The sequence below is a fragment of the Euprymna scolopes genome, chromosome 41 (genome assembly GCF_053919585.1).
Source record: "Euprymna scolopes isolate OS-2025 chromosome 41, ASM5391958v1, whole genome shotgun sequence".
NCBI lineage: Eukaryota > Metazoa > Mollusca > Cephalopoda > Sepiida > Sepiolidae > Euprymna > Euprymna scolopes.
Genome location: NC_136522.1, coordinates 17,572,817 through 17,595,040, shown reverse-complemented (window position 1 = coordinate 17,595,040; position 22,224 = coordinate 17,572,817). Strand labels below are relative to the sequence as shown.

The following is a 22,224-nucleotide window of genomic DNA, read 5'->3' as shown; positions in this document are numbered from 1 at the left end:
CGTTAGTGTGGAGATTTGATGAAGTGTTTACTTAAGAGGGCGGTTCATTAGGAATTTGTTAACATTGGACTTGAAGACATCCAAGTTGTAGTCCGGTGGGAAGCAGGCAGATGGAACAGAGTTCCACAGGCGTGCAGTTCTAAGAAAGAAGCTTTGTTCATGGAATCCGTGTTTTGATTTAGGCACAGATATAGAGTGGGGGAAATTTTTCACAGTGGATTCAGCTAGACGGGTGTTTTTCGTGACAGATTGGCGAGGGGGGACCAGAGATTGGAGTTCAGACGAGCACCTGCCATGGAAATAACGATAAAACAAGGATAGGCTCGCAACGTCTCTTCTGTGGGAGAGAGGTTGCAGGGTAGAGAAAAGGGCATCCCCCACTAAGCCACGAAGTCTATTTTGTACTCTGTCAAGGCAGGATAGGCTGTTTTTAGCAGCTCCTGCCCAGATATTTATTATTATTATTATTATTATTATTATTATTATTATTATTATTATTATTTATTCGAAGGTAAACAGTTACATTTGGTCTCTACAAACAACCATCTGTTTCAAGCAATGATACTTCATTAGGGGACCCTGAACAATTCGACGCTATAGAAAAAAAAGATTTTTTTCTATCGCGTTGAACGGTTAAGAGTCACCTGACAGAGTCTTAATGACTGAAACAGATGGCTATTTGTAGCGACCAAATGTAGCTGTTTATCTTCGAATAAATAATAAAAAAATAGTTTGCTCTTGTTATCGAGCACTATCTAACAATCTCGTTGTACTCATTAGTTCCTACTTTTGAACAGTTCAAGCCTGGATTTATATATATCTATAATATAAAGCTGAACGTCTGTGTGTGTGTCTGGTCACGAATAGGCTCCTATAGGGTTGACTATTACAGAAAACTGATCACATATAATGATAGAAGATGTATCGAGACAGGAATGGGTATGTTTGATCTGGCATAATGATGATTCATTAAAATTGTGGGGTCTGCATACGCGCTGGGTCCACAAGGTATGGAAATAAAAATTTTAATAATTAAAAAAAACGTTTACAAGTGTTTTTGATATAAATGTACATAATAATACTTTGATAAGTATGTTTTAACTTAAATAGGGATGGTATAATAAAATTGTGGGGTCTGCGTTCGCACCTGGCCTCCATAGAATGGAAATAGGCACAAACTTTAAAAAAGACTTTTCATATCTATCTGCGTAAGTATACTTTGATAATTATGTTTCAGTTTGAAGAAATATGGTATAATAAAATTATGGGGTGTTCGTTTGCGCCTGACCTCCAGAGAATGGAAATATTTCACAAAGTTTAACAAGGTTTTTTAATATAGATCCACAGAATATTGTGATAAGTGTGTCAGTGTGAACAGGTATGGTATAATAAATTATGGAGTCTATGTATTTTATTTTTACTTTCATCATATTTTGCTTTGGTTTTGATACCCCCAAATTCGAAGCTATCTCTTTACAACCCTTCCTTTTCATAACCTATCATAATTTCATAAATCAGAGTTCATTTTATGTAGGCTGTTTTTTTTTTAAACCCAGTCAACAACGGGTACTTTTGCTAGTATATATATATATATATATATATATATATATATATATATATATATATATATATATATATATATATATATATATATATTAGTGTTGGATCAATTAATCGGAATCAGAAGCGGAAAGCAAAAAAATCAGAAATTTTGGGGGGTATCAGAATCGGAAAAAATTGTGCCTATTTTCCGATGCCAACAACAATTCTTTTAACTAGCTTTTTTTATTTGATTTTCTTTAAAGAAAAATATTCCACCGCTGATAGCAATACTAAAGTAGTGAATATCTGAATCGATAAATCATCCCTCACAAGTGTATCCTTACGTTTAAGAAAATATCTGCACATTTAACATGTGTTTTAACTTGGGTGCCATCAGCTAGAATCGAAACCAAAACATTTAGCACTCCACCTTAGGTGCTACTATTTAAGCTATCGTCAGATGGATAAGAAATAGATAAAAGAAAACCAACTTTAACGTACATATTTTTAGGCATGCATACAAGAATATTTGAAGTCGATTTACACCTATAACGTTACCCAACACATTGTATGCCTCAGTCGCAAAGTAGACAAAGAATAGAAAAGAACTTCAACTCAGTTTTTTTTGTTATACATTTTTTTCCTCATTTTCCCACCATACATAATGATTTCTCGTTATAGCTGTGATGTCTCTCACATGATCAGCTTCTCAAACATCCTCTCGAACGTGATCATTTTCTCGAACATGCTCTCTCTTTGTTATAGTCTTCTTTTTCCTTGCTGTGATGTCATTTTGCTCACAGCTAAGGTGTCCACGCAATGTTACACATCTGCCAAGTTCCAATTTTTTTCAATTTTAACTCCTTTAGCAGCTATTTTACCAGCTAAAGACCCATAAAAGAACGGTCCACAAAAAATGCAATCGTTTGACTCGTCTACGCTGCTTTGCAACCTTGCATCTCGGAGGAGATGCAATTTAGAAAAAATGGAGATAGACAGACAGACAGACATAGGGAGTTTTATAAATCAGATTTGTGAAGCTATGTTGTTCTCAAAAACAAATCATCAGTGTGTGGAAGTGTTCAAAAAATCATAAATAAATGCCTTTTGTTTTAACTAAAAAATACTGAGTTGCAGGGACGTGAAGAGGGGGATTGCTAGGGGTATCATAGCATCTGCTCCTTTTACTTCTGTTTTGAAAGTGCCCTTTTCAGAGAAATGTATTATAGGCCCGTGTCCCACTGAGATGATGTCAATTACTATATTTTTGCCGCTTTTTTTTTATTTGGCCTAAAAAAGTTCTCTGCATGTAACTGCTGTGTCAATTTTTTTTTTTGTTTCTTTGCAACTATGTTATATCGTGGGATGTGTTAGATCAATATAAGATAAAATATCTTACTGCAGGGAGTCCAGCCTTCACGTTTGGTAGGTAAGCAGCTCATAAGGAAAGAAACGTAACAATTACGAACAAATAAGGAAATGTTTCACTGTTACATAACGATATATGTTTATTAAGAGACACACGCACACACGTAACTACAATTCAAACATGATCGATGAAAGTTAGAAGTCCAAATATGATAATCGATGAATGGGCATGATGTTCATCTCGCCATTTTTAAAGTCACTCTGTTTTCCCTCCACTGTCCACTTCTGGTCGTTCATCTCACGAGAAATTGTGACAAATTAAAGTTTAGGATTGCGGACAAAGGGAGGCGACTTCCAGATGTTAGGTTCTTGCACTCCAGCTTCAGTGTTCTGAGAAGCTTCTGGTGTTTGTTGTGGCAAGTTGAAGGTGTCAAACAAGATGTTTATTGGAATAGAGTGATCTGTCTGAGAGATGTGATGGTCGCAGTTGGTTGGAGTGTCGAACACAAATGGAATTTTGGACATTTACCTCGTATGTTACATTTCCAGTTCGTCGTACAATGCAGCCTTGGGTCCATGATTCTTTGTTGTTCCGGTAGTCTTTTGTTATGACTTGTTGACCTGGTAAGAATGTTCTTTAGGGTGAACCATGGTGGCGGTTGTACTGCCATTCTATTTTTGTGTTCCTCTTGCTGGAATGATGTTGTTTTGGATGTAGGATATCGCTATGTAATCGGATTTTCGGATTCATCAAGCATTCGGCTGGTGAGCTACTGTTTGGTGTGTTAGGGTTTGGTGTTACCCTATAGCTTGTCAAGAAGGTTTCAAGTATCTCTGATGTTGTCCCTTCTCCCCCGAGTTTTAAAAGGGCTCCTTTAAAGGTGTCAACAAGACGTTCAACTTGGCCATTCAACTGTGAATGAAATGATGGTGTGGAAATGTGGTTGATACCGTTTTGTTGGCAGAAAGTCGAAAACTTGACTGAGCATGTCCAATCGAATTGGTTGAAAGGTACTTTATTGTAAAATTGTAGTCCAATAATGTGGTAGCCCATCGTTGTAGTCGATTGGCAGTATACACTGGGATAACTTTCTTGGATCCAAAAATGCTCACCAAATGTTTATGGTCTGTAATCAAAGTAAAGTGATGTCTGTAGATCATTTTATGGAACTTCTTTACAGCATATATTATCGCCAAGGCTTCTTTCTCGATTTGACTGTAGTTCCTTTCTGCAGGTGTCAATGAACTAGATGCATGAGCGATAGCTTTCTGACTGCGGCTGTGAGAGATCATGGCTCCAACACCATAGTCAGAAGCATCGGAAACCACGATAATGTCCAAAAATGGATTAAAATGGGTCAAGAGAAGATCTGAAGAGAGTAAAACTTTGTTTTTGGCAAAAGCAGCTTTGCATTATAGTGACAAGTTTTTCAAGAGGTTATTGAGAGGAGTTCGGATGCGGTGTAAGTCTGGTAAAAATGAGCTATAATGGCTAACCAACCCAAGGAAAGAGCGTAGAGTTTTAACATCTGTTGGAACTGGCATGTTTTTGATGGCTTATATGTTCTCTGGGTCGGGTAGTCGACCTGTTTTGTCAAAGATTAAACCCAGATATTTTATTGATGTTTAGTAGAATTGACATTTTTCAGCTTCTACATGGAAACCATACTGCTGGATCCTATCAAGTACAGCGATCAGACGTTGTAGGAGTTCATCCTGGGATGTGCCAGAGATGATGATGTCATTGATAAATGCTGTGGCTCCTGTTATGCCTGTCAGCATCGCATCCATGGTCTGCTGGAATATAGATGGGGCAGTTTTAACCCCGAAAGGAAGACGGTTGTATCGGAATAATCACTTGTGAGTGTTGATTGTAAGGAGCTCCTTCGATTTATAGGAATGCATCAGAAAGATCAATTTTTGCAAAACAGGTTCCACTGTTTAACTTGGCAAACAGGTCTTCAGGTATTGGCAGGGGATATTAGTGTGTATCTAGTGCAATATTTAGTTCCGTGGAATAATCAGCACAGATGCGAACTTTGCCGTTTGCTTTTCGGACCACAACAATAGGGGCTGCCCATCTGGAGTTGTTTGTTGGTTCTATTACTCCAGCTTCTCTGAGTCGATCCAGTTCCTTTTCAGCTATGTTGAGAGCTGCATAAGAGACAGGGCGCTTGGGTCTAAATATCAACTTGAGAGTGGCTTTCATTTTTGTGCAACATCCCAAATCCTCTCGAAAAACATCACTGAACTTAGACTTAAGCATCTGAGCAAAATGCTTTTCACTGTCCTGAACTGACTTAAGGGAAAATATGTTGAAGACAGATTCCAATGGGACCGTGAAGAGATTGAGTTCTTCGATCCAGTCCAAACTGATCAGGTTTAGATCAGTGTCTGTTACATAATAGGCTCCGGTGAATACTCTGCCTTGGAAGGAAACAGAGCAATTTAATTCTCCAGTAAGTTGGATATCATTCCCAGATACACTCTTGGCAACATGATTGGTTTGTAATAAGTCTGGTTTTCCGATTCTCGTCCATGTTTTCTGCGAGATTAGAGTAATGTCTGATGCTGTGTCGAATTGGAAATGAACTGGACACTTATTTAATCCGACACTTATGTATTTTCTGCAAGATTTGTAATCGATCTTAAATGAGGCAGACACTGCATTTGATTTCCTCTGCTGGTTTTTCTTTTTGTAATTATGCTAAGTAGGGGATTTGGCCTTTAGGGATGACAAAAATTTTCTTTGCAGCCACGTTTATGACACACTTGTGTTTTCTGAAGGGACAAAAACGAGCACAGTGCCATTCACCGCAAGACCAGCATGCACACGGTGGTTTTTTTATTCAAAACTTTGGGTCTATTATTGGAGTTGATGTTTGAAGGTAGTGTGTGTTGCTGCTGGACTAACGTTTTTATGTTTCAAGCTTTACTATAGACTGTAGACCTGCTATAAAAATTAGACATTTAAATTCGTCCTTAGTCATTGTCTGAAGGTGAAATCTCTTGTACTCGTGATTCACACGTCCGGCATAAGTGACAAAATCGTCAGACTGGTTTTTTTGAAAGTTTGAAACAATTATATCGAATATTGAATAGGGACTTAATAGATGAAAGTTAGACGTCCAAATATGATAATCGATGAATGGGCACAATGTTTATCTTGCCATTTTTAAAGTCTCTCTGTTTTCCCTCCACTGTCCACTTTCGGTCGTTCATCTCACGAAAAATTAAAGTTTAAGATAACGGACAAAGGGAGGCGACTTTGTCCAAAGAAGCAAAGAGTTACCCCCCTTTGCATTATAAAATTATTCGATCCCAACAGACTACCTCTTCTTTTGTGACATGCAACATGTTGAGTTGGAGTTAAAATTTTATGGCCATGTTACACACATGCTTAATAGATTATTCCCTTGGTCGACAGCAATAACGCTCTGCTGGTTAGTAATGACAGAAATTTCCTGAACTTACTCTATCCAATCCTTGCAATCACACTAGCACCTGCTCCACCGTGTGCTCCAATGATATTGTTACATGATAAGGGCTGTCCTCTTTTCATGTAAGTAAAAAAAATAGGGAATTAGTTAAATGTAACTATGAAAGGATTCGAACTTGTGAAGCGAGACTTGGAATTCAGAATTCCAATCATAAGTTAAAATAAATACAGAATGTTATTGAAAATAAGGAATGTGGAATAGCCAGATATCTGTTTATTGAAAAAGGAATGTAATGATGGATTTTGTTTTTGTTATAAAAATGAAAATTAAAATAAGGAATTTAAAAACGGACAATGGAAAATGTTATTTGTAAAGTGGGTTACGAAAATTAGGTTGGAGGGTCGGCTTTGTAAGAAACATGTGAATAACAATGCATGCTTGAACACGGAGGCATGTCGTGCCATGTGTTTCATATGCACGTGCTTGGTCATGCAGTGATGTCATGAGTTATGAATTTAGTTAGAAAAGTCAGAATCAGAATCAGTCAGTTAGGAGAAGCCAGAGAAGGGAATCAGATCAGTCAGATCAGAGAAGCAGAGAGGTTCAGACCGATTCTCGGTTAGAGTCAAGGCACCCTCTGGGAAGCGAGAGGGCTTCGAAATAACCATGTAGCAACTTTGAATCCCTGAAATACAAAATCATTTCCAACCGGTCGAAGAATAAATGGTCATCATATTTTTTATAATTGCCGTCTTTATGTGTTCATCATTACAATGATAAAGGTAACGTGTTTATGTTATATGTACAACTGTCAAACGTAAATGTCAAATGCACTATCGGTCTATCTATCATGTACACTGTCTATTATATATATATATACAGAACTGTATCTCTCTCTCTTTATATATACCCTGTTTATGTTTCCAATATGCTATCTCCACAAACATGAACATTTTAAGACAATGTGAACACTCACAATGAATATATATAATATTGAACATCCAACAACATGATCACACACATGAACACTCAACAGCCTCTGTCCCATCGACGAAATGTTGCATCCCTCTGCCTTTTCTATAAGTATTTTAGTGGTGAATGCTCTGACGAACTGCAATCACTTGTGCCCCCACGACGCGAGCACCCTCGACAAACCCGACAGGCTACTAGATCCCACCCCCACACTGTAGAGGTCCCTAGATGTAAAAGATCTTTTTACTCCAATAGTTTCTTCCTCAGAACCGCAAGACTCTGGAATTCCATTCCAGGTCCCTGCTTCCCCAACAGTACTGACGTGCAGAAGTTCAAGTGTAACGTGAACCGACACCTTGCTGCCCAAATCCCTACATAGTACCCCAGTAGTTGTTGCCCCTGATAGTAGCCCCCTACACCAAAGTGGCAATTTGCCTTGTTTGGGGTGAAAATGTAATAAAAAAAACAAAAAAAAAACAACATGAACACTCCTAAAACTGTCTCTATCACACTAAGACTCTTACTAACATAAACAACAGCAAATATATAAGTCGTCATCTAAATAAGAACAACGTAACATACCCTCACATATTTGGTACCTTTCTAAAATAACACCCAGTATGTAACAATATCACCACGGTAACAAAACTTCTTGCAACCTTAATAGTTTTACCATCCACATTTTCTCCACATCTGAGTTTTCATCCATCATCATTGTTTTAAACTTCTTGCACACAAACTGGTTATCGTCCCTCATCTTACAGGTAATTCCACTGCACTTTTTATTCCATCTTCACTCCAAACAAGGCACAGTGCCACGTTGATGTCAGGGGCTACTATCAGGGGCATATGAATGAATGAATGCCTCTGTTCAGTGTCGAAAGACAAAGGATACTCCCTGTAGGGGCAGCTGTGTGTGTAATTGTGTGGCAAGGGTTGCGCAGTCTCCAACCTCACCTCTCCTGAATCGCACTGCTTGAGACCAATGGCAAGGAGAAGTCCAGGATAACTGGAAATAATGCCAAGATAAGCAGAGAGCACATACAGCATCTGGAAGTTCCAAATGGTCACCCATCTGGCAATACTCAGGCTCATCGTTGCTTAACTTCAGTGATCTGATGGGAACCGGTGTGTCAAACATTATTATGCCTTATCAGTGATATAAGTTGCAGGGATACTATATAGGGAATTGAGCAGCAAGGTATCTGTTCACATTACACTTGAACTTCTGCATGTCAGTAAAGTTGAGGTAGCAGGAATGGGCTACTATTGGGGACATAAGTTGCAGGAATATTATGAAGGGAGATGAGTAGTAAGATGTCTGTTCACATTACACTTGAACTTCTGCATGTCAGTACAGTTGGGGAAGCAGGAACCCGGAAGTGGAATTCCAAAGTCCAAAGTCTTGGAAATAAAGTATCAAAGTAGAAAGCTTTCTTACATTTAGGGAGCTCTTATGTGTAGGGGTGGGACTTTGCTGCTTGTCGGATTTGTTGGGGGAATTTACGTTGAGAGGTTACAAGAGCTTGTAGTTCATCGGAGCATCCACCATTAAAATACTTGTAAAACAAGCAGAGGGATGAAACATTTCGTCGATGGGACAGAGGTTGAAGCTTAGATGACAACCCAGTGCTTACAGGTACCATAAAAAATTGTAACCAACTCTTTTTCTACAAACTAAGCAGTGGGAACTTTCCTCTTTTTCGGAGTTTTCCAACACAACAAGCATTGATCATCACTTTTGCTAACATTTATGTTTAGACCCTTAATTTCCACACTTTTACACCGATTAAGGTATGTGATGGCATATATAGTCATTCATAGACTGTGTCACAGCTCTTTAGTATGGCTAGTCAAGCAAGTGTTTGAGGATAAGATTGAAACTCAATCATTTTGCTGGCAGTCCAAACTTCAATCTGCTACAATCGACACAAGTAGTGCGAATTTTACTGTTTATTATATAGACAAATGATGATCAACTACCGAAGAGTGCTCTATTCATTTTAAGCTTTGCATTATTGCTAGTAGCAATTGGCAATTACACATGTAATGTGGTCGTAACACTTTAACCGTGTCGTTACATTTCAACCACTCGGACCAGGACGTTTTCTGGGACTTTATCACAAAGTAACAAACAAAAAAAAGTGGAAAGAAATAAAAATCCGTCTCTGCATTTTTAAAAATGCGAATGAAAATCATACAATAAAGCATTTCATTATTTTTTAAAAGTCTTTTCACACGATTTTAAAATGCTCTGCCATATAATATGCGCTTTTTAAAAATCTCTGTCCCCATCACCTCACATTGGCCACATCTAGCGCTTTCTCGCCCTCGACTTCATACGTCTATCTTTTTGGGCATGCACTTTTCTTCCCCTCTTGACCACGTGGTGTATTTTTTATTTCCCATTTCTCTCCTTCTTCTTCCCCTGATGTCACACTTGCCAATTTGCATATGTGCTTTTAAATGCAGCTGTTCTGTTACAATTTCCACACCACTTTGTTACACACTCATCACAATCTGCGATGGGGTGTAGCAAAAACATAGCAGAGTCATTCATGGACGAGCTGTTTCCCATCATTTCAGTGTGGTTAGACAGATGCTATATAAATTATCGTGATTGTGGTAGTAGTTTTACTTTTCATAAAAGATTCTTTTCATTCTAAAACTGGCAGTGGGGAAATTATGTTTTCCTGAAATCTGTATAAATTCTATTTATCAAATGTTGTGTTTTTATGTTGGACCAAAAAGAATTACAGGAAGTCTAAATTCTTCAGATGGAACTTAAAAGGAAGCCAAAGAAATCATTTTCAGAACTGATGGGATCAAATTACATTCTTACCTCTACTAAGCAGGTCATAGCATAAGTTTGTCAGTCTGTCTTTATGTAGCTCTTCTCAGCATTATTTATATATATATACCGTACTTTGGGGTAATTGCGCCAAGCCCGGGGTAATTGCGCCAACTAGCTAAAAGTGCTCTTTTGGCAACCACGCATATAAAGAACACTTTTTTTAGTTGATGCAATTACCCCCCGAATTTGGTGCAATTACCCCAAAGTACAGTACCTATAAAGTTGAGTTGATCGATTTATGTGATTTTTGGAATATGATATCTTCGTTCTGTAACGAGTACGTACATTCTGACATTGATATTAAAAACCTACATTTTGTATTAGATTACGAAGAAAGTTCTTGCAGAATTTTTCGATTTTGATTTCAAATGATGTATTTTCAAATAAGTTTTCGTTATGATACTTTTACTTTATACATCATTTTAAAGAGCATTTTTCGCTCTATCTAATCATTTAAATTACAATCGTTTTGAAACAATTATGTCTTCTTTTCAGAACGTTGAATGCAAGATGAAAAAAAGCAAATTCGTACAATTTTCTTGTTTCAATTCAAGCTAGGCCAAAAAACTGCTGAAGTAGCTTGTGGTAGGTTAATTAATTTGCATGTTCCTTTGAAAAGTGAGCATTAATTAATTACATATTTATTTTTTATGGTTTCCTATAAGGGGATTCGTTTCATTTAACTATTACACTGAATTGTATTTATGCATAGTTTCTACATTCTGCATAATTTAAAATGAAAACGTTCTAGCACACCAAAATGTTTATACATAGATGATGATTGCAACGTCTTGTCAGACGAGTGCCACTCTCTCAGACATAAGCCCAAAAATGACTTTTTTTTAGTCCTACCGGCAAATTCACACGTTAAAGCAGACATGACTCTGAAGACGGTCATTGGTGTATACACACATACATACATATATATATATATATATATATATATATATATATATATATATATATATATAAACATACACACATACACACATATATATCTATAAACATACACACATATATACATACATACACAATACATAATACACATGCATGCATACACATATACATACGCATATATACACACACATATACAAATACATATATACATACACATATACATACATATATACATAAAATACGTACACATATATGCACATATACATACACTTAACTACATATGCATATACATACATATACATGCATTTATACACATACATATATGCATATATACACATGCATATACATACATACACGTACAAACATATATATATATATACATACAAACACACATAAACATATATACACACATACATATATACATACATATACACATAGATATACATACATATACATACACATGTACATATATAAACATACATATACATATACATACATACATACACACACAGATACATATAATGATGGCAGATCAATTATTACATGCTTCCAGCATTTCAAGCCTACACACGTCAGAACTTTTCCATCGCCACAGGACTATTTTTATAGACAAATGCCTGAGGGAGTATCTATACAAAGATGATGTTACAGAGTTTTAGCTTTGTACAACAGCTAAATCTCTCTCTCGGTTCAAAATGTTGAGATCCAGCACATACATACATACATACAATATTAACCGTAGTTATCGCTTGAAAAATAACAACAATAACAAAATCTAAATTTATAAGCGATAAAAATAAACAGTATAATCAATCTAGGGATTATGGCCTAACGGTTAAGGCATCAGACTGTGGTAAACATGGTCTGAGGTTCGATCCCTGGAGGCAGTTAAGCTGCGCTGATGAGAGGTAAAAAACCTTGAAACACGCGTGTACGTAGATTACGGTTTTAAAAATAATAAAATAAATAAAAAATGATAAATACGTCCAAATTTCTAAGTAAATAAAAAAATGAGCTCCGAGGCGGCGCCAATATTAACCGTAGTTATCGCTTGAAAAATAACAACAATAACAAAATATATATATATATATATATATATATATATATATATATATAAAATAAAACATGCATCATCAAATGCGCTTGAAACCAAATCACAACGTAATATTAGGAAAATAAACAAATATATTTCGGAGGTAGACTTTCAGTATGTTCTTTTTTTTCTTTTTCTTCTTCCTTGCCATGTTGTAAATTTGGAGCAAGAAGTCTGTTTGTATAGAGCCGCGCGTTGTATCTGGCGGTTGTATTTTGAAATGTTTGAATTGTGCGTAGGTAACGCAAGAATAACATCAAGAATGAGAGTTCAATAGAAACGTTGTTTTAATTTGAATAAGATACAATCACACATCAAGAGCGCTTGAAAGCCAAATCACAACGTAATATTAGGAAAATAAACAGATATTTTACTTGTTTGAAATTTATCACAAATATTCCGAAATACATTTGTTATAAATTTCAAACAAGTAAAATATTTGTTTATTTTCCTAATATTACGTTGTGATTTGGCTTTCAAGCGCTCTTGATGTGTGATTGTATCTTTTTTTTTTATTTGCGTGGATGACGCAATGTTGCCACGAAACGATGTGAATAGTTTAAAGGCGTTTCTCACTTTTATACATCGTCACACTGTGTGTACTGACAGAAGAATGGACGTCTTGAATCACAGGAAGATTGGTTGACCAAGGGAAACTTGGGCGCAGGTGATTAGCCATGATTGTACAGATTAAAATTTGAAAGGAGTTGAGCTGTTGAAGCAAGAGGAAAACGGTGGCGGAAGAGAAAAGTGATGTTAAATGAATAGAAGAAGAAGGAGAAGAAGAAGAAGAAGAAGAAGAAGAAGAAGAAGAAGAAGAAGAATACAAGAATGAAGAATAAGAAGAATGGAAAAAGAATACAAAAAGAAAAATTGTAAAGAATACAAAAGGAAAAAGAAGAAGGAAAAGAAAAAGAAAAAAAAAACTGAAAAGATACAACAGTAAGAAGAAAAAGAAAAAGAAGAAGAAGAAGACGAAGAAAAAGAAGAAGGAGAATACATAAAGAAAACAAAAAATAGAATTGAAAAGAATACAAAAGGAAGAACAACATGAAAAAGAAGAAAAAGAAGAAGAAAAAAAGAAGAAAATCTGAAAAGAATACAAAAGGAAGAAGAAGAAAAGTTTAAAAAAAAAAAAAAAGGCCAAATTGTCCTCACTACATACTTTGCGATTCAGTTCCGGCTGGCTGCTCAACGGCTTCAACAGGATCGTTCAAATCCGTTGCGGATGAAACACGATCTTTGTTCTTTTGGTATTTCTCCGAGGCAGCGGATTTTTTAGAACCAGGTGTGTTGGGTTTTTTCGTCGCCGATGCCAAAGACTTTTTCTTTGCTGACGCTGACATTTTGCTGCTAGGTAATTGCGTGATTTACCTACAAATGTAAAAATAAAGTAAAAAGCAACGTCACAAAATAAAGATCCAGAAATTCTTATCGTCAATGTATGGAGCATTGTTGCCACATTTGAGCTGGTATATTTGCTATTAATCTCTGCTTCTTCGACAGGGTTCAAAAAAGAGTCACCAACCTAATAAGCCCTGCTCTAACAGCTAGGCTTCAACCTCTATCCTATCGATGAAATGTTGCACCCCTCTGTCTGTTTTACAAGTATTTTAATGGTTGGTGCTCCGACGAACTACAAACCTTTGTACCTCCTCGACGTAAATACCCCGACAAATCTGACAGGCAGTAAAATCCCACCCCTGCACAGTAGAAATCCCTAGATGTAAGAAAGCCTTCTACTCTAATAGTTTCTTCGCTAGGATTGCTGAACTCTGAAATTCCCTTCCTGTTTCCTGCTTCCCTAACTGTACTGACATGCAGAAGTTCAAGTGTAATGTAAATAGACATCTTGCTGTTCAACTGCCTACATAGTACCTCTGTAAATTATGTCTCTGAGTAGTAGCCCTACATCAAAATGATAGCAGCCCTACATCAAAATGATAGTAGCCCTACATCAAAGTGATAGTAGCCCTACATCAAAATGATAGTAGCCCTACATTAAAGTGATAGTAGCCCTACATCAAAATGATAGTAGCCCTACATCAAAATGATAGTAGCCCTACATTAAAGTGATAGTAGCCCTACATCAAAGTGATAGTAGCCCTACATCAAAGTGATAGTAGCCCCTACATCAAAGTGATAGTAGCCCTACATCAAAATGATAGTAGCCCTACATTAAAGTGATAGTAGCCCTACATCAAAATGATAGTAGCCCTACATCAAAATGATAGTAGCCCTACATCAAAGTGATAGTAGCCCTACATCAAAGTGATAGTAGCCCCTACATCAAAGTGATAGTAGCCCTACATCAAAGTGGCACTGTGCCTTGTTTTGGTTGAAAATGCAATAAAAAATAAAAGGAAAGAAAATCGAATTGCCTTTATGTTATGTATTCTATTGTAGTAATTAAACCAAGTGGCAGCTCCTCAATAAAATTATGTACGGCATAATCACATTGACACACTGGTTCTCGTTAGATCTCCAAAGTTGAGCCTGGTCAGTACCAGATGGGCGACCAGTTTGGGAATTCCAGGCGCTGTGTATAAGGAGGACATCGACACCTAACGTCCTCGTCTCCCCTAATGGTGATATACATGCAACTGGGAATCACTTGTGAATTTCATACTTCCATGGAACTTCCTCTGTTGGAGGAAGCTGGTTAAACCCACATAGGGTTAGTGCTAATTCCTTTTTTCTTTTCCTCAATAAAATTACAGCACCCCCAATTTATTTTATTTGGCATCTTGATCTGACTTTAGATGACATTCACCCAGGATGGATTCAACTGGCTCCTCCCATAGAACACAAAGTGTTCCAGATGAACATAGACCACACATGATGGACCACAGCGGCCAACATAGTGATGAGCAGATAGTCTCAGGACCTGTGGCAAGCATCATAGATCTGTGCACCTATGCTAGGTTTGACATTGTGTTTGTGTAATTGAGCACTAATGGTGACTGTATGCAAATATCGAGCCATGTGCGAAATGACGTCACAGTAAGGAAAAATAAAAAAGACTATAAAAAGGAGAGCGAGCATGTTAGAGAAGACAATCATGTTAGAGTCATAATAAGATGTCATGTGTGGTGAGAGAATGAGGAAATAAATGCTGTTGTTACAAAAAAGAGTCAAGTTATTACTTGTCCTATGTTCCTTGCAACGTGCACTACTACAATGTGTTGTATCTATGTGTGTAAGCGTGTGTACTATGTTACATAACATGATGTGTAATCACATCTTCAGCTGACTTCCCAGTGTAACGAAGCCACTGACATGTATGCAAATGACCAAGGGATCAGAGGAAAAGAAAGAAAAAATGCAGAGAAAACAAGACGAACATGCAGGGTCCCCAAACATTTACTTTCACCATGGCTAATGTTTGTGTAAAATTTCAAAAAAAATCCAAAGTATGGTTATTTTGTCGGAATACTATTTCCTTTATTTTCATCATATATATATATATATATATATATATGGCAATATAGTATATATATATATATATATATATAAAAGTGAACGCGTCTGTGTGTCTGTGTGTGTACATTTCTCTACGCAATAACTCTGTCAATTTTTAGTCTACAGACTCGAAATTTGATATACAGGGTACTAAGATGTGGTAAAATATATATATATATTCACAATGTGAGAGATGCTATAATTATTTCCACAGTCAAACAACATCACAGCTCACATAAGCCATGACAGCCAACTAAAACCGGAAGTCCAAGACTCTAGTTTCACTCTTATTTGGGCTCATTAGTTAAAAACATCCACACTCGGGATTCAAAACCCAAGTCTTTTGCATGCAAGCCGAGAGTCTGCATACTTGAGCAACCGTGCCACACAAAAAAAAGTTTATTAACTAAAAAAGATCAACCTTGACGAAATCCAACATATGGAATGAGCCCACTTCGTCTCAAAGAAGAGGTGTGGCCAATTGAACCATTTTATGGCTACAAAAAAGTGCCAAAAACACGCTCTGGATAATGGATGATCCCCTTAATGTGTGACCTTAAAAGCAAATGTCACATAGCTCACGGCACAATTCAGGTCATTACCTATCCAAGGAGCCTTCATTTATTAAATTCTGATCAAGAGTCGTTGAGATTTATAATTTATAAAATTGCCAAAAAAGGTGGTATATCTATATTAGTGGCCTGGCAAATCCACAGGGGAGGCAACCGATGCAGCAAAACGGAATTTTAACCATAGAATAGTATTATAATGGGACGGAACTACATGAAAATTTGCAGGCTTTTTGAAGATTATAACAATATAGTATGGTTAAAATTTTATGACAATTGGTACAAAATAACCTATATTTTCAAACCAATAAAAATGCCCAAATTTGACTACATTTATATACAGGGTGTCCGTAAAGTTACTATACAGTCTTATTGTTTTATTGTATTATATTTGTATTAATAGTTAAGAAATCACTGTATAGTAACTTTACGGACACCCTGTATATATAGTGTCCTGGCAGGTCAGCTTCAGTTTTGCTGCTTTGGAATGAATTTTTCTTAGGGTTTATTTGGCTTAGTTATCTTCCCTGAGGCCTTGCCAGTCCACTAATATATATAAATGATGGGACGATTCCAATATTTTTCCCGATTCTGATACAATTACCGATTCTGTACTAAATTCCAGATTCTGATACAATTACCGATTCCGATTCTGTATAAATCTCTAAATATTTAACTATAAAATTCTTATTTTTTCCGATTACCAAAAAAAAACAAAACAAAAACAATAACAACAAACACATGTTAAATGTGCATGTATTTTATCAAGTGTAAAAACACACTTGTGGTGGTGGTGGTGGGGGGGGGTGAGCTGTAGATTTTAGTTTTAGTGGTAGTTTAAAATGAATAACTATTGATTATTTTATTATTACAACCAGCTATGGAAAATTTTGTTTTAAAGAAACTCAAATAAAAAAAATAATTAAAGGAAACGTTCAAATTTTATCGATTCTGAATCCCTCAAAAGTTCCGATTTTTTCCAATTCCTGATTTCGATTAATCGTCCCAACATTTATATATATATATATATATATATATATATATATATATATATATATATATATATATATATAATTTTTTAGAGAGAATTAGACCTGAAGTCTAAAGAGCAGAATTTATTTTAATGTATTAATAAATGTATTAATACTATTAACCTTATTCCTAATTTTCTATTTTACTTTATTTTAATTTTTTTTTAATTTATTTATCAACATAAAATTAATAACTTAGTTTTTATTTTATTTTATTTTATTTTTAAATATTTCCAGGAACATCTGCCTTACTCACGACTAAAATCCTAGTTTTATCTTGGTGTCTTTAAATGCTCCCCCACCTCTATTTTTGCTGATGAGGAGACTTTGTCAAATTATGGTCCAAACTTAATCATGTTCTGCAAAACCAAAAACAAAAACAACAACCCACCTTCCCCGCCGCTTTCCTTCTTCCCATTTCCCTTTTCTCTTTCTATCTCCTCCACTTCCTGACTGGTTTCCTAACTTAAAATGTACCAAACATTAATACTGTAACTCTTTTTCTTTTTATATTGCAAAACTTATTCATGTTCTGCAGGGAAGGGAACAAAAACGATAAAAATCCACTATAAGACAACCAAACCAAACCAAACACTACAAACTCACAATTGAAGATACAAAGAGTTTGAAGAATAACAAGTGAAGCATGGATGATCTCTCGTGAGTGCACAATGAACGAGGCATAAAAAAAATGACTGAGTTCAGCATTTGCCCCCCCCCCCCAATTTAGCTCCAAACGTTTGGTGGGGACGTCAAATCCTGGTGAAGATGAACAAACGGTGCAGTTTCAGGCCTTAACATATGTAAATTTGAGTTCTGCACCATGCAAAAAAAGAAATGACTAAGTCCATCACTTGCTGCCCCCCCCCCATTTAGCCCCGCATGTCCCAAGGGGATGTCAAATCCTGATGAAAATGAACAAACGGTGCAGTTTTAGGCCTTAACATGTAAATTTGAGTTCTGGACCATGCAAAAAAAGAAATATCCAAGGTCATCATTTGCATCCCCTCCCCATTGAGCCACAAAAGTCCCCAAAGCCTTAACATATTTAAATTTAAGTTCAGCACCATGCAAAACTGCTAAATAGACATACACAGAAAATTTTGGACAAATATTGTAAAATAGTCCAAAAAATGGGGTGTTTTTATTAGCCCTAAAAGAGCCCCTGGGGCACACCCAAGAGTTATCGCGAAGTATAGACAAATAAAATTATATAGAAATTAGTTAGTTACAACTTTCCAATGCATCAAATTTTTTTTAATAAGTACAAAAGTGTCAATTTTAGCCATTTTAACCCGAAAGGCTCCCCTTGGGGGGGGGGGGCAACCAGAGTTTTCCCGGAAAATCCGTTCTGTTACTTTTTTACTCATATCATGTTTAATGTTTGTGCAAAATTTCAAAAATTTCCAAGGCATAGTTATTAAGAAAATTGCAGAAAGACGAACGGACAAGGGTGAATTTACAGATCCACCCTCCTTTTGTCAGGAGACCAAAAACCTTCTACAAAATAACTGAATGTAACATGAATACTATTTCCAAAATACTTAGATTTGGCATAAAATAACCCGAGAAAGGTTGATATGCTGTCAAACAAAACCACCAAACCAAACATTATCATTAAATATCTGAAGATATAAAGAACTTTAAGCATAAAAACTTTATTTTCAAAATTACTAGATTCAGCATTAAATAACCTGAAAAAGGTTGATATGCCGTAAAATAAAACAACCAAACCTCTACGGGGATGAAATACAGAAGTCTTTGTGTAGCTAAATTACCATAAATATATTTTGATAATTTAACACAATGTTTTTTCAGGCCGCTTACATATAATATCAGCTTTTCTTAGAAGTTGTGCCATTTTTGGGGGAAAATGGCACTTTAGTATTTTTTAGAAAGTTATATGCCCTTAAAACACTAACTGGTTAGAAACTGAGACACATAGAAAAAAAAAAATTAAGATTGCCGTTCATGTTGAAAAGATGTTTTAAAAAAATTACTGACCTCTAAGTCCGAGGAGTTTGCCACTCAGACTTAAGATTAGTGATAGGGTCAATAAGCCCACTTCCATAAAAATAAAAGCATGAATTAAAAGTATCATAGTTAGTTTCAGCACGTTAAATGTATATAGGTCGGTAGATAATTAAATTCTACTGCGTTTGGTAGAGATTATTTTAAAAATTCCTTTTTACAATTTCTCGCCTGTTAACTACTCTGCACTTTTACTGATTTTCATGACTTAAAAAAATAACTTTTTTTTTTTTTTTTTTTTTTTTTTTTCAGAATTTCACAATTTAAGAGCAATAACGAATTTTATCTAAAATTTTGTAGAAAATCCATGGATACGTGGGACACATTCGAACAGTCTGTACATATTTCGATTGAACGACAAAAATAAACTGAACTCCCATCTAAAAGCGGAACAAGAGAAGATAATTATAAAATGTGCTGCTTAAACATCAGCGCCTTTTTACTTGTATCTGAGATAAAAAAAATTGTAATCTCTCGGTTGGGAAGGATCTCTCCTTCACTGACTAAGGAAAGAAAAGATGAAATGCAATATCAGAACATATACTACACTTTATTCCTAGTCAAAGGATAAAGAATAGAAAATATCAAAGCTAAAATATTTCTAAATTTTAACTTTTCACGCATCAATAAGTTTATGTAAAAATATCAAAAGACAGGCAAAAAAAAAAAATCCTTTATAGTTTACTTACTGTGAAAAAAGAATAAAATATCGAAGCGATATTTGCGACATTTTCTGTTTGAAAAATAATTTTAAAAACAGTGTACTTCGTTGCCAAGGCAACGGATTGGCACTTATTACCTCCCTTGATTAGCTTATTTTCCTCCTCCGCCTTCTCCTTCTTATTGTCCCTCTCTATATATGTCTTAAACTCCTCCTACTCTGTCTACGAAGACTGCACCGTTTAAAATGGACTTTTCATTTTTTTTTTTTTTAGATTGGTTACTCTCCTGATAAATAATATTTAGTTTTAAGTCTGTCTCAACACACTTATGTCTGCCAAATAGTACATCGCACATTTCGACAGGTGTAAGGACCAAAAATAATGCCCCCCCCCCCTATTTACGTCAAGTTCAATTTGGGCAGACTTAAAATTTTTACTCTTACTTGATGGCCACGTGATATTTATATTTCTGGGTATTACTATACAGGGCGCTAGTTTGAATCACGAGTTTTATCTAGGGGAGTTAACTAAAAACTCAATTTTCTCTAATTGTCTTGGAAAATTGTTTCCATTAATAAAAATCGAAATATTGCATTTCAAGTCAAACCAATGGTATCTTCGTAATTGTCATGTCGCAGTAACTAGAATATCAAAAAATTACTTAAAACGATAAGGTCGAGAATTAATTATTAATGGAAACAATTTTCGAGGACAATTAGCGAAAATTGAGTTTTTAATTATCTCCCCTAGATAAAACCCGTGATTCAAACTAAAGCTGAACGAAAATGTCAAAATCAAAACGAGGGGACTTTATAAAAAAAGGAAAAATAAATAATGAAACAAAATTTATAAAAAAGGAAAAATAAATAATGAAACAAAATTTATAAAAAAGGAAAAATAAATAATGAAACAAAATTTAAAGCAAAATCAAAGGTCATTGTAAAATTTGTGAAAAAGTATTGGTAAACATTCAATAAAGAATAACAAGTTAGGGTTTGTATTACTGTACACATACATTCGAAAATGTTGTCAAAAAAAACAAATATATAACAAATAAATGTTATCAAATGCAAAATAAGTTACTTTCCTACCAAACTGGATACATTTTTAGTGTTTATATTCAATGTAACATGTTTATTCAGCTCGAAAAACATGCAGTGTTTACCGATGTATTGGAAAATTCAAAATGGCGCCCGCCTCTCTCTTTAACATGGTAAGTTTGGGAAAAGGTGTTATAAATAATAAACTAGACAGAATACTATTAAAAAAACACCGAATATATATCAACTTATGTCACTGTAACATATATTGAGCGAATATCTAACAGTATTTTGTCTAGTTTATTATTTATAACACCTTTTCTTGAACTTACCGTGTTAAAGAGAGAGTTGGGCGCCATTTTGAATTTTCCAATACATCGGTAAACACTGTATGTTTTTCGAGCTGAATAAACATGTTACATTGAATAAAAACACGAAAAATATATCCAGTTTGGTAGAAAAGTAACTTATCTTGCCTTTGATAACATTTATTTGCTATATATTTGTTTTTTTGACAACTTTTTCGGATCTATGTGTACAGTAATACAAACTCACAAGTTATCCAAAGCGGCTGTCCATTTGGGCCATATTGGATGACTTTACATCTTTAAAGTGTGTATTTCTCAATACAATATGTGTATTTCCCTACAGATTGTAACTCGGGCACCCAGGCTAGTTATTCATAAGTAGTTAATATTTATTGTCTTAGATAATGGTTAACAGTGGTTAAATTTAGAATATATGTACAGTAGAACCCCAGGTTACAGCATAAAAAATTAGTCACAAAATACAGTACAGTATATGATACACATGTATATAATCAAATAATATCATAAATAACACTGTAAGGCGGGGCAAATACCATAACTAGAGGCCAGAAAAACATTGTATTCCATATTGTATCCTGTAAAAAATGTATCCTAGAGTCACCATATCCCGGGATTCTATTGTGTTTAGGTTTTATATAAAACTAATTTTCAGTTCATAGAAAACATAGAATTTGTTTCCACTATTTAATTTTTTATTATTTATTTCGTATAATCTAAAATATGTTCAGTCTTAACCTAATTATTATACTGAATAAATATTTTTACTGGATATGTAGCAGTCGAAACTTGCTACGATCACAGGCAGGAGCTAATTCGCTAATTCTCGCGGCCCGAGATTTGAAAAACATTCTCTCACTGACTTGTCAAATCACAAGCCAGCTTGCAATCACGTGACCAAGTACATAAAACGCGAAATCTGAAACTCCTCCCTCTC

At 35.3% G+C, this 22,224-nt stretch overlaps 1 protein-coding gene across 1 annotated transcript in view; it reads right to left on the bottom strand.

The window, feature by feature from the left end:
- Window positions 1-20,082, bottom strand: part of LOC145266366 (dynein axonemal heavy chain 2-like) — a 369,464-nt gene extending 349,382 nt beyond the window's left edge. The window contains exons 1-2 of the mRNA XM_080121989.1: window positions 19,949-20,082; window positions 13,332-13,540 (exon numbers count right to left, since the gene is read on the bottom strand). Of these exons, the coding sequence (XP_079978115.1) occupies window positions 13,332-13,512 (181 nt within the window). The 5' untranslated portion in view covers window positions 13,513-13,540; window positions 19,949-20,082. The remainder of the gene's footprint in view (window positions 1-13,331; window positions 13,541-19,948) is intronic.
- Window positions 20,083-22,224: the final 2,142 nt, after the last annotated feature.